Raw genomic sequence first — 26,456 nt, forward strand, 5'->3', positions numbered from 1 at the left:
CCCAATCTGTGGTTAACTGGGGCAGGAGGAAATGGAAATGAATTCTTAACTTCTTGGGGAAGGGAACAGTTGGAGGGTGTATAGAGATCGCCTACCTAGTCAGCAAGTTTAGGGTTCCCATAAATCCCATTCCCTCCCAGCCCCAGGGCCAAAAGCCGGGACAGGAACCCATCCAGAACATCCTTTTTCTTGGTTTTTTTAGGCAGGTGGTGGGAGGGAGGAGAGAAGGACTAACATTTTCCTTCTCAAGGACCATTTCTACCCACTCTCTACAGTTTCTGGTTCTCGCAGTTTCCTAATGGCTTAGGCTAATTGTTTCTTGCCCTGGCTATTATTTAAAAGGCAATTTCCGGTCACAGATCACAGCTACGCAGTAAGCAAGTTGTCCAGGTTAGGGGAGTGCCTCCCCAGGTACAGCTGCTAACCTCACACCCCTCCCTCCCTCCCGGGAAACGCTTTCCCCTGTTAACACAGATTACCCCCGTCAGGCAGGCGCTGCCCCTATGCCCAGGAGTTGGGCACAAGAGCCGGACTGGGAAAACAGAGCAGGCCCCTCATCCCGGGAACCTGACGGACCCCAAGACACCGGCCATGGTCACGTCACACCCGCTGGGCTCAAAGCTTCGCGGCGCCCCGCTACTTTCGCTTGTCCAGACCTGCGGGCTGGGCAGCGAGCCGCTCCGCCCCTTGGCCACCCGGGGCTAGGCGGCTCCAAGGTGGCTCCCGGCCGCTGGAGGCGGTGGGCTAGCCGAACCAGCCCAGGGCTAGGGAGCCTGAGTGCGCCACAGGTGGGCAGGGCGCCTCGGAACGCCCCGCCCCGCCCCGCTTGCAGAGGAGGAGGAGGAGGCGAAGCGAGGAGCCAGGGATCCCCGAGAGTGCCGGAGAACACTGTTGGATAGGAGGAGCCAGGGGAGCCGAGCAGGGGAGGAGCCGGCCACTGGAGGAGGACTAGGAGACGGAGGAGGAGGAGGAGGAGGAAGAGGAGGAGGAGGAGGAGGAGGAGGAGGAGGAGGAGGGGGCGTAGGCGGATTTCCTGGGCTCGGCTTGGAGGGCTCACCATGGCGTTTGGGAAGAGCCACAAAGATCCCTTCGGGACTTCACTGGGCCACCTGATAGGTAAGGCGGCAGAGGCGAGGTGAGCACCTCTGCGGAGTTACCTGAGCTGCGTCCCTGCGCACTTCCCCTGCCAGTTTAGGACGGAGTTCATGCCACCTGCACCCTTCAGACCCCTGCCCGGACTTCTGGACCTTAGACTCTAGTCGGGTTCTTCTCCCAGATCCCTCCACTCCCTCGTAGGCAAGGAGCCCTGCATCTGGGTTAGTGCGGTTTCCAAGACTGACTTCTCTTTTACCTGGTCCCCTGGGAGAGAAGTGAGCCAAGTGAACCTGGGATTGTGGGGGAAGAGCCCATCCGGCGGTGCCCTGCCTTTCAGTTTTGGAACCTGGGGTGCGGGGAGGAGACTGCTCTAGGACACCCCAGAAACCGACTCCTAACCATTGTCACAATAAGACCTTTCTCATTAAAAAAGGAAATTGGCACGGTAGAGACCCGACCTGTGGCTTTCCTGGATAAAAGAAGAATGACGATTAGACAAATTGTAGCGCTTGGGAGGGAGGGGTCTGAAAGCCACTGGAGGTTTAGGGATCCAGACTAAAGAGTTTATTCCTTTTCTTCCCCCGGGACAGTCTAACCTTGAAGTATAATAGAATAGAAACCAGGACTTAAGCACTTAAATGGAACTAGCTCAGCCCTGAAAGTGTTTTGTTCCAGAGACATTTCCTGATTTCCCCAGTTGTCAAGGGTACTTCCTCCATCGTGTCATTAATCTTGTTGATACCCAGTATTTAGATATCTGTGAACATTGTTTGATCTCCCAGTAGAGCGTAATAATAAGGCAGTGACTTTCTCACTTTTGTATCCCCAGTGCGTGGTAGGAATAGGAATTGGAACTGCAAATTCATTGATATGGGGAACTTCTGGATGAGAAAATTCCCTCTAACCTGGCAGTTCGGTTATCTTTTTCGAAATTTAAAGAATTAGTTGCCTAGGGCACTGAGAGTTTTAAGTGACTTGCCTAGGCAATATGACCGGTATTTATCAGTGTGAAGGCCAGCTGTCTATCCTATCCTCTACTTTGTAGTAGGTGTGTAATAAAAGCCTGTTGACTGATTCATTGGCTCTAGGGAACTGGGAAGACAGTATAATGTCTTAAGAACCCAATGTCTGTGGTCTGACTGTCTTGGTCTGAGAGGTGATCTTCAGTATTTGACTGTGGGCTGGGTGGAAACTGAGGCAAACAGGGCAAGTCACCTGACCAGGATCACCCAGCTAGTGTCTAAGGCTATATTTGAATTCAGGTCTTCAGTACTCAAGGCTGGTGCTCTCTCCATTGTGCTGCTTAGCTACCCTTGGCTGAATGACCTCTCTCTGAAATCAGACCTTTCCTACCACCCCTCACCAGTGCCACTGAGGGTGGCCCTAATTAAGGCTATGATGGAGACAAATTGACATCATGAATGCCTGGTACTCCTTTGTCATCACCCATTCTGCTCTCTTATGTCTCCCCCTACCCTCCAACTTCCTAGTCCTCTGTGTAGGAAGGCAGGATCTGACTAATTTATTCACACAGTTATGACTGACTTTTTAACTGATTTACACAAAGTTGAAAGGGGCTTTTTATACTCTTCTCTATATATATCTGCATTTTTTAAAGACTGTCTTTGAATATCAAAGCAAAAAAACTTCATTAATGGAATTATTGGACAATTTCAGTTTCTGCAGAACCTGAGTATGGGAGGATTTTATTTACAAGATGGCCCTGCTGAGGCCCCTCAAACTTTCTCCCTCTGACTCTACTTCCCCACTGTGTAGACTCTGGCATGCCTGTGCAAAAATGCTATCCCCTGCCTTGCTCTCCTCTTCTTTACCCCACCATGAATGTATGAAAAGTTCTTATCATCCACCTGACCAAATGCTCACCTGAACTTAGGGGAAAATTATAGCTCTGGATTGGCCTTTATTATTAAAGTTTTTCAACTGCTGCGGGGGAAAGTTATGCCTTGTCGATTTAGTTACCTAAAAAATCTTCTTGTCTGAAGTTTCCCATGAGATAATGTGAAAGAGACTCAGCCTTGCCATTCCAGTCACTCCGTTTCTAAGCACATTAGGATTTCTCAGCCAGCTACTCTGGCCCTTGATGCCAGTCACTGGGACCTGAACTGCTTTACTAATAGGCCAGCTGGTGAAGATTGCCAGAGCAAGGAACAGCAGCACTTGTACTTTGGTTCTAAGTGCTGATAGATTTTAAATCATGCTCTCCATCCTCAACTCTGCCTCTTGGAATCCCCAGCTCCCTTTATAGCCCTGCTGTGCTATCTCCCACTGACTTATGGAGTATTTCCAAATCATGACCTCCTCCCTCCATGTCCCTCCAAGTGTTCATCCCTGTCCCCCAAATCACTGCAAAAATAGAGGTGAATAGGTAGATTGTATGTACGTTTGTACTTGAGGGGAAACTCAATGTGTGGGATTGCAGGAATTGCTAGTATTCTCTCTGTAATCTCTGAGAACTAAATCACTTAAGCTCCCAAGGTCCTACACAGTTCTCTAAGACCCTAAGTTACAAATAATTTGCCTATTTGCATTGTTGAGGAGAGAATTTCCTACAATAATGAAAGCTCTGGTTCAGATAATTTTCTATTTATCCCTAACTACAAAGTTCTTTTAGGTTTGCAAAGCTCTTTTGACTCATTTGATCCTCATAACAACCCTGTGAGGTAGTTGCTGTTATTATATGCTTTTTATTGACTAAGAAATTGAGACTGAGAAAAGTGAAGGGATTTGCCCAAGGGCATGAAGCTCATTAGTTACTGAAGCTGAATTTGAATTCAGGTGTTTCTGACTCCCAAGTCTCCTATGGCCACCTAGTTATATTCCTCAGTAGAATGCAATCACTTTGAAGGCTAGGATGTTGTCAAATATATATAAAATTATCCATATTTGCATTTTTAAAAAGAATGCCATTAAACAGTAAAGCAATAAACCATTCAATGGCCAAATTACAGAACCAATCAAATTTAAGTAGAATGTCAGTTCCATGTATTAAACAAAAGCCCCTACCTTCAAGGCACTTACATTGTACTGGGAGATACAGCATATATAGGAAAAAATAAGTGCAAAATGATTCTCAACTATGATATGTATTTATATCCTTAGTGGTTAGTAAGCATTTAATAAATGTTTGTTGAATGAATGAGTACTATTGCTCAGTTTTGTTGGTTTCAATTTAATGTGACTTTCCTGTCAAAATTTCAGACTGTGCTTCAGAAAAATGAAAAATTATCTTCAAATTGTTCTTGCCAACAGTAAAACAAACAAACAAACAAAAAAACAGTTGCCTTTTCTTTGCAGAAAAGGCTACATTTGCAGGCGTTCAGACTGAGGATTGGGGCCAGTTCATGCACATCTGTGACATGATTATCACCAGCAAAGATGGGTGAGTATGTATAGGGGATCAATGTTGCTTGCTAGAAGAGGGGCATCTTTGAAGGACCCAGCTCATTCTTCTGGATACAGCCTGCCTGTTTCACTTGGTCAGAAGCTTCATGCGTAGCACCATCTCTGTGCTTTCTAGAATTAGTCCTAAAGAGATTATCATAGAGATGTATGACCTGAAAAAGAGATAGGCAGGCTGGTCACATATTGAGAGTGACGGTTAATGGACAGTATGCCTAGCTCATATATTGCACTGGTACCTGAATCATTAAGAGACCTAGAGGAAGCCCCTATCACATTGAGTGGACCAGTTATAGATGATTTTAGACTATGTGGACAAGCATTGCATGGGATAGGAAAATATGAATAGATTTATAATCTATGCCTGTTGTGTCAAACTTCAATAGCGACAAGATTCCCATGGGCTCATATTGACTTAGAAAACTATATATTAACATTATCTGTGTTTTCTTGTAGTTTTATTTATTTTATTAAGTATTTCCCCAAGTCCATTTTAATCTGATTCTGTAGAACTTGGGAGTGTTGTGGGCCTTGCTGCCCATGGGTCACATATGGTACTTCTGATCTCATCTGATACAGAGAGAGATCTCCGAGATCACCAATCCATTGAAGTTACCCTATGGAGTTTTGCTAATCAAAAACTAAGAGGGAAAAAACTGGTCTGGATTATACATTATATTGAGGAATAGAGTTTGATTACTTTCTGGTCCATGGTTCAGGTTAGTAGCTGTCAAGTGGAATTCCCGACATTGAATTACTTTCATCTAAAAAATTTTGTAGCTGACATCTACTTATTATACACAAACGGAGAGTGCTAAGGTACTTGAAAATGGTTTGCTCTTCAGTAGTTTAAATGTTTGCTCTGTAATTAATTAATTTCTTTACTTTAACCATTCTTCCATGGATGAAACAAACCTCAGAGAAATGTTAACAGGTAATATAAACTTCAGCCTCTGAATTCTAATTAGTTCTTTTTTTTTTTTTGCTACAAAATAGTGGTTCCCCACCTTTTCAAATGTGAGGAGTTCTTATCCACATCAAAAAATTTTGTCAACACTTACATGATAGTAATTGTTCTGTGAGAACCTTTTGATTGAGAAAATACCTGATGACAAAAATCCATTCGGGTTCTGTTATACTTTTTGCTTGGATTTTATTCATTCTAATAGCATCTATATTTGAAAACCAGTAGTAATTGATTATGTGGGGAATTAAGTATACAACTTACAGAGGGCATATTTATTATACTGTTATTACTGAATATTTTATTGATACTAAATATTAGAGGCAGCTATGGTATAGTGGATAGAGAGCTGATATTGGATCCAGGAAGACCTGGGTTCAAGTTTCACCTCTGACACATACTGCTGTGTCCCCCATAGGTAGCTCACTTAACTTCTCAGTGAACCCACGCAATTCTCTCATATAATAGTCATGGTTGCTGATCTGCATTGGTAGAGGAAGTTTCCTTAGAGGAAATTTTCTATATCCATGAAATTCCCAGGTAGGTTTAAAAAAAGAGTAAAATGTGAATGTTTGGTGCATATAAAATTTGCAGACCCCCTTGCAATAACTTCTTGGAAATTGGGAACCATTGCTTAAAACGGTAATCATGTCAGCTGATGAAAGTCATTCCTGTGGCATGTTGCTTGTTACAGTAATAAGTAGGCAGTCAAGAAATATTCATTAGTGAGGGAGGTGGTGAATGAGCCTCGGTATTTTTTGAAGGGCATTTCACTATAAATAACATAGCATGGTGAATAGAAAACTCTTTGGACTTTGTAGTCCAGAGATTTGGACTTTTGTCAGCTTTGAATTTAGTAATATGATTTCGCTTCTGGTATTCTCATAGTTCTGTAGTTTGGCATGGGAAATTGACCCATGATTCCACTTGGGGTTCTCTATCTCCGAACACTTTTAGAAATCAGGTAAATAAAACAATTGATTTGATCACTGTGCTTCTCGGTTGTCACAGGCCAAAAGAAGCAGTAAGAGCTTTGAAGAAAAGGATTTCTAAAAACTGTAATCACAAGGAGATCCAACTTACCTTATCGGTGAGTACTTTCACACAATCACAATTAAGATTTAAAATTCCTAGTTTTTTGCCCTCTGAAGGATTTTTAGAAATTCAGCAGGAATATATACATATGAAATACACATTTATGTATATATGTGTATTTGGTATATAGAGAGATCTGTCTCTTATCTACGTATCTATCTACCTATCCATCTATCTATCCATCTGTCTGTCTACCTGTCTGTCTGTCTGTCTGCCTGCCCGTTTGCCTGTGTCTGTTTGTTTGCCTGTCTATCTCTCCACTTGTCCAACTTTACCTATCTATCTACCTCTCTTAAATCTTATCTGTCTGTCTACCTACGTCTGCCTATCTCACTTACCTGTTTGTCTGTCTGCCTACCTATCTAATTTTATTTGTCTCTCTATCCATCCGTCCTGTAATTTCATGGTGTAGATAACTCCTGATGATAAGATTAGCATCTACTCTGCATTTTATAGTCATAAAGAATTGCCTGAGGCACAGAGAGGGTAAGTGACCTTCCCAGGATCACACAGCTGGTATGTGCCAGGGGCAGGATTGAGCCACCATGCTGCCTCTCTCCCACATGAGAGGCACACATTTATAATGATGCATGATATAGTGCCTAGGTAGCTGTTTTCAGAGACAGGAAGCACTTGGGCTCAAGTTTTGCCTTTGACACCTACTGGCAGTGTGGCTCTGGCAAGTCACTTAACCTTTCACTGCACCAGGTAATGTTCCTGTGACTATAGATTTCAGAGCAATTGTCAGTCTGCAGTGGTAGTTGCTGGGAGTTTTATATATAATGCATGCATGTGTAAACATGTGTTGGATACTTATGTATATACGTATGTACTTTTGTATGGTTTGTATGTGTACATGCAAACAGATATGTGTGCACATAGTACACATATATGTGTATGTGAGTATGTGTGTATACCTGGATACACACATATATTTATTGTATATACATATACATATATATGTGCATATATATGAATATATTATTACTTAGTAGGAGGTAATGCTTTAATCAGGAAAGAACTCTGTGTTTAAGGGGAGCTAAACAGTGGAGCAGATTAGCAGTTGAGGAAGTTGTACTTGCTTAATTTCATGAAACAGTAACTTACATTTGGTATGAATTTTGGTTGCAACAGGATTCTGGGAATGTCCTAATTTGTAATAAGGAGTAAGTGATTTCAGACCTGCATCATGAGCCTTAATCCACTCAAGCTATTTGTGTATATGTTGCTGAAAATAACCACACATACATGCACGCACACACACACACACCCTAGCCTTTAAAAGATACTTTCTATTATTTTTGTCCAGTGACATATTCATGAGCTTCAACTTTTATTTTCATTACATTTCAGAGTCCTGTAATATTAATACTTTGTTGTGTTTGCATCAAGATGGCTCTGCTGTTTGGGTTGTTTATAGGAACATTCGGCTTTGAATTAAGGGGTATTTTTTTTATATTAATTTCATTTTCTGTACTGTTTTGGATTATCCGTGATTTGGGTGTGAAAGCTTATTTGACTTGTCCCCTTTTTTCCCCTCCCATCTTTTTTTTCCATATGACCTTCAGTAACCTTGGTGAGTTGTCTTTTTACTTGACTGCTTGCAAATTTTGCCTTCCTTTCACCTGAACACAAACTGTATTGCTTTCCCTTTTCCCTGCACGCTTCCCTCTATTTATTCTAGCATCACATCAGTTATGCATGGTTACAGTACTAATCAGGCAGAATCATGGCTCACCTGTGAGCTTTGGGAGTGTTTATTAAGAGAGCTGTTCGGTAGATACTGGAATGTCTCAGGTTTCCAATTTCAGTCATTAAGAACCATTTACCGTAAGTCTGTTACATGGACAACAACCTGATAGCAATACAAGGACAGCACTAAATAGCCCTACTGAATCAATGAAATGACTCTCCAAGTTGAATTCCAGAGGTGTTTTATATCTATTCTACTCCATCATCCTCCTTTCCAGAGCTTTCTTTTTTTATATATATTGTCTTTCTGTTGGGGTTATAACTAGTGGTCGTCCCAAGAGATTTAGTCTCTCTTGTTCCTTCTTGTCTCTCCAAGCCTTGGTGACAGCTCAGTTGTTCCACCTTAGAAAGAACTACATATTCTTAGCCCCATGATGTCCAAATCAATACTTGGCAATGGTAAATTCTGGTAAAAGAGTGAAGCAGAAAATCACAAAATCATAGAGGTAGAGGAGAAAATTAGAGGTTATCTAGTTTGCCCCTCTCATCAAAGAAACTGCAGCCCAGAGTTGTAAATTAGCTTCCCCAAGTTCACCCAGCTAGTTAGTCTCATCCAGCCAAGACTAGGACTTTCAGCCCAGTGTTTCATCCAGTGCAGTATTTCCCTGTGTAGTCAATGGAGCAATAGCTGTAACTCCAGACTAATTATTGTCACAAAAGGGTATGCTCAGTTATTTTATAATCTCAGTATTTGCTTAAGCCAAACATAATTTTGAAGGAAATTGTACTCGTAAAAAGATCACATAAAATTTTTCAAGACAAGTTTAAAGACTCCTGTATTGTCTGTTAATTTGGATCACTGATTTTTCTGTTTGAATAGATGAGTGGGAGTTGGCTTACCTTGGAATCTCCCTGCTGTTAATTGCAGTACAGTAGTGTTCTGTTTAGATAGTGCTTTGCCAGGAAGCATCCTCACTAGGTTTTAAGAAGCTGAGCTGGGGATTTTAGTATTCCTTAAAGTAGTTAATAATGTTGGAAATATGTCAGGTCATTGAACATTGTTAAAACCAATTCCATGGAGAAAGAAGGGGAGGGGATTCTTGAAAAGTTGAAAAGACGAGTAATACAGAAGAAATACAGAAGAAAAGACAGAAGAAATACAGAAGAAAAGATGCAAAGTAGTGATCACAGTGATTCAGAAGTTCCCTCCCACCAACAGAAATCATAGCCCAGTGGTGCCTTCCCATCATGTGCAACTCTTGTTCAAGTTCTTCTCAAAGCAAAAAAGTATTTCAAGTGTTAAATTGTGAAATGTGCACTTAGTGCTTGTGGAATTCAGAAAAAAAATCAGTGAGACCTAGGGTAGAGGGGAGATGTTTTCCTATACATCATCACCAGTATCTAAATGTGTAAAAATGAACAGACGTATTTTTCATTTTCTTTTTGTGAAAATGGGTTAAATTGCAAGATACTTTGTTTTTGTCTTAAATCTGAGCCATCAGTTTGAAAAGCTCCAGGTATGGAAAGTCTCCCTACCATACCACTCAACACATAGACAACCTATCTACAATTTAAGAGTTTTTAGAATTAACTGTAATCTCACTTCCTGGAGCAATGAAAAGTGAAATGACATGCCTATAGTCATGTAGCTAATAGATGTTAGAGGCAGGGCTTGAAGACTGGTGTGACTTCAAGGCTATTCCCCTGGTCACTATACTGGGCTACCTCTCAAGCTGAAGTTAGAGAAATGGATGGGAGAGAAGAAAAGATACAGAAAGAAAAGAAAAGGAGAAACACCATTTGCTCCTGCTGTGATATCAGTGTCTGTCACTTTAGATGAGGTACTAGGTGCTACAAAGAATACATGGAAAGTACATCCGTTTTTCTCAGATATTAACTGATTGGAATTTCATATAAAGATTCTGTTGGCTATTTGACATCATACAAAGGTTATTACAAATTATTTCAGAATTTCAGTGCTCTAAGAAATAAATCAGGACCAATTTATGAGTTTCTTAATGTAAACAACCCTTTTCATTTTTGAAAGATCTAAGGAAAAGTGCTTATTTTTCAGAATATAATTTCATAGAAGCCACTTCTTAGAAGAAATGTGAAGAACCTAGCTAATCCCCTAAGCTGTTAGTGCTCTCTCTAGCCTTAAATTATCACCTATGTATTGTTTACATCTTATTTTTTCAAAGTAGATTTTTTATCTTTGTATTCCTCAACCCTCCTACGGTACTTTGCACATGGTAGATGACAAAGAAACACTTGTTGGACTGGATTCAATCTAGGTTGGAATCCCATCACATGCTCCCTAAGTAATTCTAATTTACTCTACCTTCAGTTGAGCATCTACCTGTTTGGACCTCTTAAGTTAGTCAGTCGAAAAACATTTAGTGAGTTTCTACTAAGGGCCAGCCAATGTGCTAATTGGAGATACAAAGAAAGGCAAAAGATAGTTCCTGTCCTTGAGAAACTAATGATTTAATGGGGGAAGTCAACATACAATATATATATATATATATATATATATATATATATATATATATATATATATATATATATATATATATATATATATATATATATATATATATATATATATATATATATATATATATATAGGATAAATATAAAATCATCAACAGAGGAAAAGTACTCAAATTCAGTACAGCATTTTCCTACAGCCGGCCCAATTTTTGGCATAAATTTCTGAAATTAAATTTTAGATTATGATGATGATACCAATAAAAGTAGAGCTGGCATTTATGTAGCACTTTTAGGTTTGCAAAATTGTTTTACAAATATTGTTTCAGTTTTCCCTCATATAGTATTATCTCCATTTTACGGATGAGGAAAATGAGGCAGACAGAGGTTAAGGACTTGCCCAGGGTCCCATGGCTGTTAAGTTTCTGAGGCTGGATTGGATCGCAGGTCCTTCAGATTCCAGGTGCGGCACTCTACCCACTTGTCTACCCAGCTGCCAGTAGAATTGTTGGCTCTTCTGGCTTAGTCTGGTGAGGAGAGAAATACTTGGACTAATGGGCCCTGTTGGGTCTTATGTTTTGTTTTTTAGTTTTGATCTTTGTTTTAGAAGAGGAGGCCTGGGTTTAAATTCAGTCTTTCTCTGCCTTTTCATGTTTCTCAGTTATGTAACCCCAATCAAGTCATTAAACCTCTGAGTACTACCAGTCAACTCCCTAGGACCTCAAGGAAGTTGTAAGTTCTCTGCTCTTACGTCAATGAATCGGTTCCTACCCACTATTCACAGTTCTCTATGTCCTAGGCACTGTATGTCTTTGAAACAGGCAGTAAAGCCAAAACCAGGAAGCAGCATTCTCATTTAGGATTATGACATCTGGGGAAACGTGAGCAGATAACAGACTGTCTGTTATCTTGATGCACAGACACAATTTCTGCTGGCTTGGTTACTAAGCATCTTCTCTTTTGGATGGAAGCAATTTGAGACTAAAAGGATTTTAAGCTAGTCACTCATGCCTTTTCATTGCCTCATGGCAATGTCCCTAGTGAGCTTTAGTTAATGGATAGCTACAGTTTAAACTGAACTAAGAAAAAGGAATCCTTAATTCCACTCATAACAATGATTATTAAATTACGTTCCATCAGCACTTTCCTAATTGTTTCAGGAAATGAAGTAACTAGGAACTAGAATTCGGGCAACTTATTCTATCCCAAATGGGTTATTCTGTCCCAAATGATAAGAAGAAATGATTTAAGCTCTTTCTAGTGGTATCTTACATTATATCTCTTTCATTAAAATACTACATTCAAGCCAAAAGTCACCTGTTTATCTAACCATGTTTTTGCTATCCATTCTAACATACAGTGGACTCATCCTATTTTTTTTTTTTTAATTCTAAATGGTTTCCCCTTTTTCCTTCTGGCTACATATTTTTAACTGTTATTGCATCCTTGACGTGTCTGACCAGAGTGGCCAAACCCAAATCAGTAATTAAATTACATCCTGACTACAAAACATCTGTTCTCATGGCCCTTCAGCACTACTGACTACCATCTCTTGCAGACTTCCTCCTCCCTTGTTTTACGTTTTCCTACTCTTATCTCCTCGACTGTTACTCCATCTCTTTTGGTGGCTTCTTCTCTTCTCCCGCCTTTTATATGTTGGAATGACCCTAGATTTCTTGATCCTTTCATGTTTCACTCTCTCCCAGAGAGATCTCTTTGGTTTCCATGATTCCAACTAAATCTTCTACATCTTTCTCAAGTCTATCTCAACCATCTTGTGTCTTCTCCTTTGAGATGAATTCCTGTTTCTCAGGTTGCCTGCTGAATTATAACATATCTAAGACAAAATTCCATTTTTTTCTCAAACTATTTCCCCTTTCTGTTTTTTTTTCAAGGGGTACCTACCATTGTTCTTCTAGTTACCAGATCTCAAGCTTTCCTCATCCTTCTATATCCAGTCATTCACCAAGTCCTTTAATTTTTTCTTCAAGGGTCTCACATTTGTCTCTTCTCTCTATTTCTGTTGTCGCTATCATAGTCTTCTTATCATATCACATCACCTTTAGTCTATTGAAAGAGCCTCCTAACTGGTAACATGCTTTTAGAATCTCAGTCCTCGTCAATCCTCCAATGTGTCCTATATTCTGCTGACATATATCTGATGGGGAGGGAGTGCTTTAACCTTTAGTAACTTAAAACTGCACTAAGATTTTTGGAACACCCTATAGATAAAAGGGAATTACATCTGTGAAAATTCCCTCAACTAATGGAAGTCAGCTACTTGAAACTTATCAGTAACCTATATTCCACTTCTTCTAAGATTTCCCATGCTGTCCTTCTTGCTGTAGCTGAAAAGATATCTAAAGGGGTATAATAGATAGAGTGCTGGACTTGAAGTCAGGAAGATCCAAGTTCAAATCCTGCCTCAGACACTAATATTACCTTTGTGATTGTAGGCTAATCATTTAACCTTTCTGGGCCTGAGCTTCCCCCTTGATTATAGTGAAGGGGTTGGACTCGAGGTTCTCTAAAGGCCTTTCTAGTTCGAAATCTCTGATCCTATAATCTCACAGCCTTCAAAACCTCTACCCTGTAGTAAACTAAACCATTTCAGTTTTATTCCTTCCTTTACCTTTTGAAGCTCTTGTCCCCTTGTCTCTTGCAACACCAATTATCCCTTTCTAACTGCCCAATTCTGGATAATTCTGCATATGACTCAACACTGATGGAGGAAACAATTCAGTTTTGCTGATTGGGTCTACTACAAATGTATATTTGCATGTCAATCCCTTTCCTCTTTTCTGATTGACTTTATCCCACTTTCCTTTAGCATCTGTTCCAAATCCGCTCTTTTTTCTTCAGGCCCCCTATACTCTTACCCTCTCATTTTAACAGAGAACCTCTCTGCAGTTATCCTTGAAGTTACCTCTATTTCATCTCTCCCCTCCCCCAACACTCATTCCTCTTTTGTTCCAGTCTTGGATAAAGGGATAATCCTTTTCATAAATACCACTCCCTCTCCTGTCCTTAAACTCATCCTTCCTGTCTCTGTGAGTTTGCCCCATCAGTCATCTTTCTACTGATAATTTTCAGTCTCCTTATCAATTGACACTTACTACTTTCAGAGGTGCCCAGAACTTGTCCATTCTGAAAAAAAAAAACCACTCAATTCCCCAAAGAAGTTGTCTTACATATCTCTTCCTTTTCAGAGCCACTCCTAGAAAAAGTTGTGAAGACTAATTGCCTCTACTTTCTTTCCTCCACTTACTTTTCAGCCCCTTATTATCTGACTTCTAACCTCATCATTTGGCTGAAATCGCTTGCTCCTAGGTTACCAATGATCTCTTAACTGCTTAATCTAATAGGGTTTTCTCAGTCCTCATCCTTCTTGATCTTTCTGTAGCACTTGACAATATTGACTGATCTCTCTTAGGAATTATAATGACTTCCCTGAGTTTTCATGACATTATTCTTTCTTGAGTCTTGTGTCGTCTGACCCTTCTTAGTCTCCTTTGCTAGATTATTACCCATATGCTGTCCCTTTGCATGTTTTTACATGTAATTGGAAAAAAATAAAATATATTAATTGAAAAGGAAACAAAAAACTCTGACTTTTAAAAATCTCTGTGATCTGGCTCTAGCCTCCTTTTCAAGGCTTATTGAACCTTACTCTCCAACTTTGCATTCCAGCCAAATTGGTCAAGTTACTCTTCTCTGTACACAGCATTCCATTTTCAGTGCCTGTGTCCAGGCTGCCCTTTGCCTGGAATGTACTCCCTCCTCAGCACTGTCTTTTACAATTCCTAGCTTCCTTCAAAATTGATCTCAAATGTCATAGGCAATAGGAAACCTGTCCTGGTCACCCCAGTTGTTTGCACCCTTCCCCTGAAAGTAATACTGTGATCCACTTTGAATTTTCTGTGTATATGTCCCTCCCCAACAAAGATAAGTTCCATGTGGGCAAGGGACTCTTTTTTTTTTTGTCTTAATATTCTCATCTTGTAGTATAATACTTAGTACATAATGAATGCTTAACAAAGGCAATGAAAGAATGAATGTGTACATTGCTGTCTGCTATTTTAATATATGAACAATGTGGTTGCTAAAAGAGGCAGGAAGAAAATTTGTATAAGGAGGACTGATAAAAAAATCAACTTGTGAAGAAACACAGTCTCTCAGATAAAATGTTGAACACAGATTAGTCAGAGAACCAAACAGAGTAGAGCCCTACCTCAAATGAATATAAGGAGAGGACCTGTTTGAAGACAGCAGTGACTGAGGTAATGACAGCTATAGGTCCATCAGCTCATTTGCTTGTGACTGTTTTTAGAGTTTGGGAGTTTATAATTGGTAAAGTTGTAATTCAAATAACTGTGTGGGAACTATGGAAAGGTTAGTATAGATTCAGACCTGATAGATCTCTTTCTTGAGTTTTACTCCAGAAAGTGAAGATGAGCCACTAACCACCAGGAGACTCCCATTTGAGGAGCTTATCAAGAAGGTATCAGGAAAAGATGCTCTAAGAAGAGATAGAAAGGGGGAGGACAAGGATGAGGAAAGTAAGAGAATAAGCTTAGCACAGGAGAAATCACAAGGACCTAGCTACAGAAAAGATGAAGGGCTCCCAGCTAGTACAAATGATCCTTCATCTGCTGTGCTGGGGACTTGCTGATTGGAAGAGAGGCATGGTTTTACTGAGAGATGAGAGCAGCTTTTGGATGTTCATCAGGGGAGAGCTGAATCCTGCTAATGTGTACAAAGCTATTGAGTGTATTGTTTTCTGGTGTCATCTAAAGCCTGAAAAAGAGGAAACCTTTTATTTCCATCTACTATGCTCTCTATTTGAAAAGAAAAGCAGAGGGCAAAGTCAGAATTTGCATCTGCCTTGCTGGAGAAAAGGGACTTGGAGCTGACTTGACAAAGCAGAATCCCCTAAAATTTGTGGATTTAAGGAGCTTGACCATTATCTGATTTAAGGTTACTGCTTGTCAGTATAGTAGTCTTATTTTTAGCAACCCATTAAGTTGTCATGAAGTAAAAAAGCATATCACTGTTTTATCAGGAGCAGAGTAGAAGGGCAACTTTTTTTTTTTCCAGGAGAATAATTGTAAGGAGCAGGAAGGAAGCAGCTAATAGAAAAGTGACTTTGTGCAATGTGAATTATTCCTCAGGGGACGGAGGACATTGGTGCCCTTTGTCCAGCATTGTGAGCTGCTCTGGGCGCATGGGTTTCCTCATTTATCTGCCCTTTCCTCTCTGCTAATTTCCTAAATGTATGCTCACTCCTCCCATTGGTAGGAGAGTGTGACCTGGGTTTATTTACAGAATATGAGACTTTAATTATTCTTACTTTCTGCCTTCCAGTGAGTAAATGTTATGATTTTGCATGCTTCTTCTGCTCTTATAGCTTAGTAAATATTTAAATGTAAGAAGTAATCGTGCCATAGTAATTGATTTTTTGGAAATGGGACACACACCAGTGGAGATTCAGAAACAATAGTAGCAGAATATCTTCCCTCCGCCAGTCCCGAGGATCTTAAAGAGTGGTGATTTGTAGACTTGTGACATGGAAACCCCTGACCTGACAACATGAGTACAAGTTATATGAGCAATCCAGCTCAAAAGGGGATCCAGTGCCATACCTGGGCTGTAAATGACTAATGTTAGAGAGTTGCCTTGGACGCTTAGAGGTTAATTGACTTGGCCATGTGCCAAGGGAAGGACTTGAGCACAGGTCTTTCTGACTCCAGTGTCATCACTCTATTATGCCATGCTACTTCATTTTGAGTCATATTAACCCTCTTCCCCAGTGCCATTTTGTACACATCATTCTCCTACTCAAAAATCTTAAGTTGTTTCCCTTTGTATATGGAATAAATTCATTGAACCATAAAACATTATGGCTGGAAGGGGCCTTAGAGACTATTTTGTTCAACATTTTCATTGTATAAATTGAGGAAGCAAGCCCAGAAAAGGTAAGGGGCTTGTCCAGAAGTCACACAGCAAGTCAGCATCATGTTCAGGATTAGAATACAGAACCCTGACTCCTCTTCTAGTGCTCTTTCTAATATACTATACTATCTCCCCTTAGCTTGACATTCAAATCCCTCCAGGATCTGTCAGATCCCTCTTCAGCCCTCTAACCTCATCTCTTAGTAGTATCCTATATAAACCTTCCATGACAGTCAGATGTTCCATATGAACCCTGAAAATTTCATACTTATTTTGATCTCCTTAACTTTGCTGATGCCAAAGAATGTGCTCATTGCTCTCTGCTTATTTAATTTTAACTTTCCATCAAGGGCTGCCTTAAGTGTACCCTCTTCTATGAAGCCTTCCTGGACTACCCACACCGGGTCACCACTCCCTCCTCTCAATTCCTATAGTTCATGTTGTTTGTGATGCTAACTTGGCACTGTGCATATACTACCCTGTATCATTGTTTATCTTTTTTATGTCTATGCCCCCTTTATTTAAGTAGATTATAAGGCATTTAAGGATAGGTGCTGTACTGTGGCTTAGATTTGTGGGCTTTCTCAGCACCTATCACAGTGCCTTTTTACATAATAAGACACCCAGACATCTATTGGCTGTGCTGATGATGTATGCTGTAACTCAAACTTGCATGAAGGGAGTGTTGGCAGATGGATGCAATTTTTCATGTTTTCTCTTTAATATAGCTTATTGACATGTGTATGCAGAACTGTGGCCCAAGTTTCCAGGCCCTGATTGTGAAGAGGGACTTCACTAAGGATCATCTAGTTAAGCTGCTGAGTCCCAGATACAACTTGCCTTTAGACATACAGAATAAGATTTTGAGTTTCATCATGGTAAGTCTGTCCTGTATCTCTGGGGATGGTAACCCATGAGCTGTTTACAAACCTTCAAAGAACTGGAAACTCCTGTACAGCTATAGGTTGGTTTAGAGATCCTTTTACAGAACTGAGGTTTGGGTTAAAACCTTGTTAAAACTTTTATTTCTTATGTTAAAAAACAAAAACAAAAAGCAGTGCATATATACAGTCAACAATTACCCAGAAATGTCATCGTAACTTCCTTAAGAGCTTGAAATAGTTTCCTTTTAAGTTTTATCTTACTTCACATAACATCCATGTGAGGTTAGGAGAGCTTGTATGTCTATACCCTTTTTTTTAATGGGGAAACTGAGACCCAGAGGTTTTAAGTGATTTCTTCAAGGGCACTGGCTCCAAGGTCATGATTGATTTCTCCTCCATGCTGCCTCTTTCTTTCTTTAATCTCCTGCAAACACCAGTTTGTACACATTGTTCTCCTACTAGGAAATCTTTAGTGGTTCCCCTTCACTTAGCAAGGAAGTGGCAAAAACAAGACTAGAATAAAATTGACAATAATAATAGCTAATGTTTAACTAGCACTTGCTTTAAGATTCACATTAGCTTCTTTGATCCTGATGACAAACTAGCAAGGTAGGTCTGATGTGTATGATCCCATTTAACAGAGGAGGAAACTAAAGTACAGAGAGATCTCACTCCAAGTCTACTGCCTTATCTAATTACGTTACTTCTCTTGCCTCTCATTGATTAATTGTATGTATCCTTCAGGCTATCTTATGCCAGGTTGTTTAGGATGGAGGATGTATGTTACCAGCTAACATCTATTAGAACAATATTTGGGCTTTCTTAAATGTACGGACTACTCATTATACATTGTGTGCCTTTTTGCATAGAAAGTTCAAACTAAGTGTTGGAGTGGAATTGGAGAGATCTCAAATAGCTGTTGTTATCTGATTAAACTCCATGTTTTCTTTCATTAAAGATTTTTCTTAAATTTTTGTGACTCTCTTTTTTTAACACAGATATGGTCACGGGGTTTCCCTGGAGGTGTAGATGTGAGTGAAGTCAAGGAAGTATACCTAGAACTGCTTAAGAAAGGAGTCCAGTTTCCCTCTTCAGAGATAGAGATTGGAACAGAGAGAGAAGTGGTAGGTAGTCTCGCTACCAGCCAGACATCCACCTTTACCACTTTGTACTAAGAGCTAGTACTAATGAATGACAAGAGGGCTCTTCTTTTTATGATAATCATAAATGTTGGGTAGAAACCAATGTGCTTTACTCTGCATGTGTGTTCCAGGTAAGAATGTTCTCAGATTTAAATTCTGATCTACTGTGGAGGAAATAATGGGCAAAGAATTCTTGTTTTATAGGAATTGTGGAATGATAAGAATTGCTGTTTGATGTAGGCACTACCTCAACACTCCCAGTGCTTGGGAGCAGAGGATTAAATTTTTGACTGAGGGTAAAAAGTAGAAGTAGAGAGATCTAAGAAAACTATTTATATACATTGGAGCAAGAAAGGGATACCACTCTAACTTAATAAAAAAAAAAAAAGCTGAATCAAAATATTTTAAAGGCAATGCCGTTTAATTAGTTTTAGAGGCTATTAAGAAATAACAGAAGTCAAAATGACCTCAGACAACATCTGATTCAGCCTTTTTCATTTTCTCAGTGAAGGAATGGATGAGAGGGTGAGTGTTTGTCCCAAAACACAAACAGCAAAAATTTCATAATAGAAATACAGAACATAAAATTTCTTTAATATATGAATTTATTGTTGGATCCATACATATTGAAGAAATTATTGATTTGGAATGAATAATAGCTCTTTTTTCAGCACTTTAAGGTATGCAAAATGCTTGATATGGATTATTTGATCCTCAGGGAGATAGTAAATACCACTATTTTCCACTTTACAAATGAAAACACTGAGGCTAAGAGTTAAGTGACTTGTCCAGGGTCAAATGGATCACGGTAAGTGTCTGGAATAGCATTTGAACTTGGCTCTTCCTGACTTCAAGTCTAATGCACTGTTATACCACCCCAGCTCCTGTTAATGATTATTTATTAGTGAGGTAGTTTTTGTTTGTTTTGCTAAATAATAATGATGATGATAACAATGACCATTTTATGGTATTTACTGTATACCAGTTTGAAACAGAGGTAAGGGGTAGGTACCCTCACCACCAGCCATCAATCCACCTTTGCCACTTTGTGGTAAGAGCTTACATTGATTAAAAACAGGAAGAGCTTTCTTTTTAAAATGTGCACCAATGTTGGGTTGGAAGCCAACATGAGCTCTATGTGCTGAGAAAGTGCTTTAGTTATTTCATTTGATCCACACAACAACCCGGTGAGCTAAGTGTCATTATTATCCCCATTTTACAGATGGGGAAATCGAAGCAAACAGAGGTTAAGTGACTTGCCCTGTGTTGTATGAGGCCAAATTTGAACTCAGATCTTCCTAATTCTAGGCTCAGTGTGCCACTACTGTGCCACCTGGCTGCTCTGGCATACAATTGAAAGGATGCTTTATTCTCTAAAATGACTAGTCTCGGGAGATTAGAGGACCCAGAATCCTTCAGGTCTGCTTGGTTTCTGTGTCTAAAAGCTAATAGAGTTAGGTTATGTCATTTTGCTTCCATGATAAAAATATGTGTGTGCGTGTATAGTATATTATAAAAGATGCTTCTTTTTTGCTGAATTTAATTTTAATAGCTAATATTTACATGGCAATGGGAGGTTTGCATAGATCTTTAAATATAAATAAATAATATTTGCATCGTGCTTTAAGGTTTGTTACACACTTTACCTAAGTTATCTCATTTGGAACTTATAACAACTCTGTGGGGTATATGCAATGCTGTTATTATCCCCATTTTATGGATGAGGAAACTGAGGGACAGAGAAGTTAAGGGACTCGTCCAGGATCACCCAGGTAAGTAAGTGTTTGAAGTAGGAACTGAACTCAGGCTTCCAGACCATCTAACACTCTGTCCACTATGCCAAGCTGCAGGACAGTTACATCTTACCTTCTGTCAGAGTTAGCCTTGATGTTCCTTTTACCTTAACTATTCCTAGAGGAAAATAGAGAATTGGGAATGGGGACATTAGAGGTCGGGAAAGAGATCAGAGGATGATTTCCTCTGGGGCAAGTCCTCTAAGAGTAACCTGAGTGAGGAAATCCAAGGGTTATAGCTGTAGTTGGGTGAGAAGCTGGGATGCAGTGGTTTGGCTTGCTCCAAATAAGCAAAATCTATTGGTTGTGTTTTCATAGGCTTTGTCTCCGAGCATAACTAAGCCACCTCCGTTTGTTCCATCCACATCAGTACATTCATCTGAAGCTGCTTCCAAGGCCCCAACTATTTTACTGGTTGCCGAACAGGTAAAATCTCTTTCCTCCTTTCTTTCTTTCTTTCTTTCTTTCTTTCTTTCTTTCTTTCTTTCTTTCTTTCTTTCTTTCTTCCTTCCTTTCTTTCTTTCTTTCTTTCTTTCTTTCTTTCTTTCTTTCTTTCTTTCTTTCTTTCTTTCTTTCTTTCTTTCTTTCTTTCTTTCTTTCTTTCTTTCTTTTCTCTCTTTCTCTCTTTCTCTCTTTCTCTCTCTCTCTCTCTCTCTCTCTCTCTTTTTGCTTACTTATACACACACACACACACACACATACACACATACATACACACATACATACTTTGAACTTAAATTTTAAATTAGGGCACAGGTATAGGGAAGGACTGAAACTGTGATTTCACTGGTATGGGGCATTCCCTAGTAAAGAATCTCTACCAGTGCAGGTCAGCACCTTCTCTCCAATTTATGATCTAAGAGAAATGCCTAGATCACTGAAAGGTTAAGGGCCTTACCCAAGATCACACATCTAGCTTGTGTTAGAGGTTAGATTAGAATCCAGGTCTTTCTGACTTCAAAGGCAGTTTACTGTGCCATGTTGCCTTTCATTTAAGAAAAATAAACGTTTTAAATTAATTTAAGTAAACATTTAAAATTTTTTGATGGCTTTTGTTTTTATTTCATAGTCTTTTCTGTTTTTTTAATTCAATAAATATGTATTAAATACCTACTATGTGACAAGCACTGCCAAGTACCAAACTGCCAAGCATTTTCTGCATGCGACTCTTGTACCCGCCAACATTGACCCTCTTCCCCACCCCCAACCCCCCCACACCCTTCCAAAAGAACTTTCCACTGTAACAATAACAACATCTAATTAAGTGACAGCCCAATGGCCACAACTTATAGTATATGAAACATTTTTGAACATTGTTCCCCACCTTTCCAGTAAAAGGAGACCAGGGTATTTCTTCATCTTATCTCTGAGACCAAGATCAGTCATTTTAATTGCAAAGCTTTTGACTTTATTTGGTTGTTCTTTGCATTTGTCTTATTGTAAAAGTCATACTATTCTAGAATTCTGGATCAAGAGGTGGATATTGAGTCATCTGGACCATCCCTTGCCTTCAAACAATTTTAGAGCATTCTCTTTCTTTCCTTAAAAAAATATTAAAGTACCAAGAAAAGAAAGCCAAAAAATTTTTCTCTTTCAGTCATTTTCAGTAGTGTCTGATTCTTTGTGACCCCATCTGGGATTTTCTTGATAAAAACACTGTAGTGGTTTGTCATTTCCTTCTCCAACTCATTTTGCAGATGAAGAAACTGAGGCAAATGGATAAAGTGACTTGCCCAGGGTCACACAGACAGGAACTATCTGAGGCCAGATTTGAATTCAGAAAGATGAGTCTTCCTGACTGCAGGCCCAGCACTGTACCCACTAGCCACCCTTTTATCTTTAATAATGGCCTCAAAAATCTGGAAAAGAAATGAAATCCTTGGAGAAAAAGTCTTGTTTTTGGGTTGTTTGTTTTTTTCTCTAGAAAGACCTGTAGATTGTTATGAGTAGGGAAAGACAAAGGGAGACAGCAAGTGAGTGTTGAAAAGATTCCTTTTATTGCAGTGAATAGTCTTTAAATGGGGCAGGTCCTAAAGCACCAGGTCTGTGAATAGCAAGGGAGCCTGGGATAACCACAGGCTGTGACTGGAATAACTTTCTGACTTATTCTAGGGCCACATTCCTTCTGGGCCCCTGGTGGGGAAATGGGCAAGCTATACACAAATCATGAATGCTGCTTGCTTAATTAACCCAATTAATTATTAACTAGTGTTAAGCCAAGGAAAATGACTGCCTTTTCTGTTGTAAAACTTGGCTTTTAGAAATCTCTGCTTTTCTTTTCTGTATGAATAGCTTTCTTCCTCTGACATCTGCACTTGTTTGTGTAATAAGTTCAGTACGTCCTAAACCTCCTCCTTCCTCCTCCCTTCTTTTTAGAAAAGTTCATTATGTTAGACTGGGAAGAAGGCAAGAGCTGCAACAATTGTTTCTAGAATTGTCATCCCAAAGGCCAAGTTTTACATTTTCTAAAGCTAAAATTTCAGAGCTCTTGTTAGATGAGCCTCTCTCATATTTTCATGGAATGTTAGAGCTACAGAGGACCTTAGAGAGTATTTTTGACTGGTATATTATTTCAGGTGAATCTCTGTGTTTTCTGCATTTCTAGAAATTACCTTTTAGGGAACATTTTTCCGCCATAGATCCAGAACAGGAATGGACCTTAGAGCTCATCTAATCCAGGGGTTGTTAACCTTTTTGATGTCATGGACCCCTTGAGCACTCCGGTGAAGCCTGTGAACCCCTTCTCAGAATAGTGTTTTTCAGCGCATAAAACAAAATACCTAGGTTGTGAAGGAAACCAATTATGTTGAAAAGCAGTTATAAAAATATTACCAAAAGAAATAAATTCACAGATCCCAGATTAAGAACCTTTTAGGGGATTCTAAATCAACAACCCCCACCTAGAATCCTTCCTAATTTCACAGAGGAAACAGTTATAGCTTAACTTAAATAGAAAGCTTAACTGACTTGAATATAGTCAAATTGGTATCAGCTGGGATTTGAATCCAGCTCCTCCGTTTATAAATCCAGTGGTCTTTCTATTTCTATACATGCTCTGTGGTGAATGAATGAATGAAAAAATCAACAAGCATTTATTAAGCATTTACTATGTGTCAGTTATTGTGCTAATCTCTGAGGATTCAAAGAATGGTAAAAACAGTCCTTGCCCTCAAAAAGTTCACAATCTAATAGGAAAGACAACATGCAGACACCTATATGCAAACCAGCTATGTATAGGAGAGCTTGGAAGCTCTGAGAGCTTCCTCAGAGGAAAAGCATTAGGATTAGGGAGTGAGTGGAAAAGTTTTCTTGGCAAAAGGTGGGATTTTAGCTGATACTCCAAAGAAGCCAGAAAGTAGAGATAAGCAAGGGAGAACATTCCAGACATGAGGGATAGCCAACAAAAAGATGTCGGTTTGGGAGATAGAAGGTCTTGTTCTAGGAATAGCCACAGTGTCACTGCCTTGGCAGAGTATGTGATTGGGAAGAAAGGATGTAATAAAGACTAGAAAGATAAGAAAGGGGCAGGTTATGAAAGGCATGACCAAACATAGAATTTTATATGCATTTCTGGAGGTAGTAAAGAGCTGCTGTAATTTATAAAATAGTATTAGACCTATGCTTTAATAAAATTGATTCGAATGGACAGGAGTGGGGAAAGACTTGAATCAGGGAGATCACCAGCAAATTATTGCAGTAATCTAGATATAAGGTAATGGGAGATTGCCTTAGGGTGGTGGCAATGTCAGGAGAGAAGGGGGCATATATGAGAGGTGTTGCAAATGTACAATGGACAGAACTTGGCAACACGTTGACTATTGGGGGTCAGAAAGTGAGAATGATGCACCTAGGTTGCCAGCCTGGGTGGGTGGGACAATGGTTGTACCCCTTGATAGTAATATTCAAGTTAGGAAGAGGGGAAAGTTTTGGAGGAAAGATAATAAATTCACTTTTAGACATTTTAGACATTAGGTAGTATGATTTTAAGATGTCTATGGGACATAGACATGGTTAAAGATTTCCAAGAGGTAGTTGGAAAATGTAAGACTAGATGTTAAAAGAAAGATTAGAGGAAGATAAATAGATTTGAAAATCATCTAGCTAGAGATAATATTTGAATCCATAGGAACTGATGACATCATCAGGTGAAACAGCATAGAAGGGAAAGAGAAGGTGATCTAGGACAGAGTCATGGGGGACACCCATCACTAGCAGGAAAGACCAGGATGAATATCTGGGAAAGTAGATTGAAAAGGTGTGGTCAGACAAATAGGAGAACCAGGAGAGAACAAAATCATGAAAACCAAGAGAGTATCAGGGTTATCAAGTGTCAGAGGCTGAAGAAAGATCAAGAAGGATGAGGATCAAGAAAAAACCATTAGATTTGGCAATTAAGACATCACCGGTGGCTGTAGAGAAGGTTACGTATGGTGAGATCAGAAGTCAGATTGCAGAGAATTAATAAGAGAGTGAGAGGAAGGGAAGCAAAGGTACCTGTTGAAAAGTTTTCCCAAGGAGTTTAGCTATAAAAAGAAAGTGAGATATGTGAGGATAATGAAGGGATGGAGAGATCAAGTGATAGGTTTTTGAGAATGGAGGAGACATAGGTTATTTGTAGATAGCAGGGAACCAGCCAGTAGAACAAAGAGAGATGGAAAATTAGTGAGAGCCTGGGAATGATAGAGAGAGGATTATGTTAGGAAAGATAAGTGAAATGGAATCACTTTCGCATGTAGACGGGTTTTGCCTTGGCAAGGAAAGGGGCCAAGTCAGCATGTGAGACAGGAATAAAGAAGATAATGAGGGAAAGCATCTGAGTGATGTGAGATGAGGAGCAGGGGAGAAGGAGCTCTCAGGTGAATGACATCATTTTTTTAAGCTAAATTTAAGGCTTGGTTCTCAGTTGAGAGGGTAAGGGAAGGAGAATTATGAAAGGTTTGAGGAAAGCTGAAGAAGTTTAGAAAAGCTGCAGTGGTTGTGTGATAGTGAATCAAGAAAATTCAAAAAGATTGCCTTGCTGCAGTGAGGGCCCAGTTGAGATTATGCAACAAATTTGTAGTGTCCCAGTTAGCATAGTTTTATGATTTTTTCCAGTTTGTTTAAGCTGCATAAGAACAGGAGTGATGGCAATATGTGGTAGACACAATCCAAGATGGTGCTTGGCAGGTCAAGATCAGCAGTGGGATAAATGTGCAGGGTAGAGAACTAGAGTTAAACTGGTTTACAAGGGGTCAGGATGGAGAGGGGACAAAAATATAGCCTGTACAGAGTGATAGCCTGGGAAAGAACTGAAGGGATAGAAAGATTAGCGATTACCATGAAGAACTGGGTTAGGGGTAGTAAGGCAGATAGAAGAATTTCAGAGTTTCTGAACGTGGAAGTGGAACATGGAAGTGGCTTATGGTAGGATCAAGGATAATATCACCCCTGTGTCTAGATGAGATGGAGTAGAAGAGTTATGGAAAATAAGTAAACTGAGGAACTGGGAGTTTGTGTTGTTTCAGGGCTAGAGTTGAGAAGGAGAGAAAGATAGTGAACCAGGGACTGATTCATGGAGGACAGAAGGAGAGTGTCCTGGATGTCAATAGATCCAAGCTACCAGAATCTTGATTGGGTGGCGAAATGGATTGAATGAATTTCAAAAGGAGAAGAGGTTACTAAATGATAGTGGCCAAGGGAACATCTGGCACTGGCTCTGGGTAGCAAAGGAAATAGCATTTGTTAAGCACTTGTCATTTTCCAGAAACTGTGCTAAGCATTGGAGAGGTCAAGATAAGTCTTCTAAATAGTCCTTGTCCTCAAGGGGCTTACATTCCAACAAGGGCAGGCAGATACACATAACTAAAGTTGGAAAAGGGGGTGGGAGAGAGTAGGGACAGATGAGGAGAGTATATGCATAGCAACATGATATGGTTACAAACAGAAAATG

The 26,456-nt window shown here is 39.7% G+C and overlaps 1 protein-coding gene across 2 annotated transcripts in view; it reads left to right on the forward strand.

Annotated features, from left to right (window-relative positions):
- Positions 1-997: 997 nt before the first annotated feature.
- The window catches only part of TOM1L1 (target of myb1 like 1 membrane trafficking protein), a 50,018-nt gene continuing 24,559 nt past the window's right edge, over positions 998-26,456 (forward strand). For both annotated transcript variants that reach the window (XM_072646743.1, XM_072646744.1), the window contains exons 1-6: positions 998-1,116; positions 4,411-4,495; positions 6,491-6,569; positions 17,437-17,586; positions 18,591-18,716; positions 20,846-20,953. In XM_072646743.1, coding sequence (XP_072502844.1) covers positions 1,059-1,116; positions 4,411-4,495; positions 6,491-6,569; positions 17,437-17,586; positions 18,591-18,716; positions 20,846-20,953 — 606 coding nt within the window. In that variant the 5' untranslated portion in view covers positions 998-1,058. The remainder of the gene's footprint in view (positions 1,117-4,410; positions 4,496-6,490; positions 6,570-17,436; positions 17,587-18,590; positions 18,717-20,845; positions 20,954-26,456) is intronic.

The sequence above is a fragment of the Notamacropus eugenii genome, chromosome 2, assembly GCF_028372415.1.
Source record: "Notamacropus eugenii isolate mMacEug1 chromosome 2, mMacEug1.pri_v2, whole genome shotgun sequence".
NCBI classification, from domain to species: Eukaryota; Metazoa; Chordata; class Mammalia; order Diprotodontia; family Macropodidae; genus Notamacropus; species Notamacropus eugenii.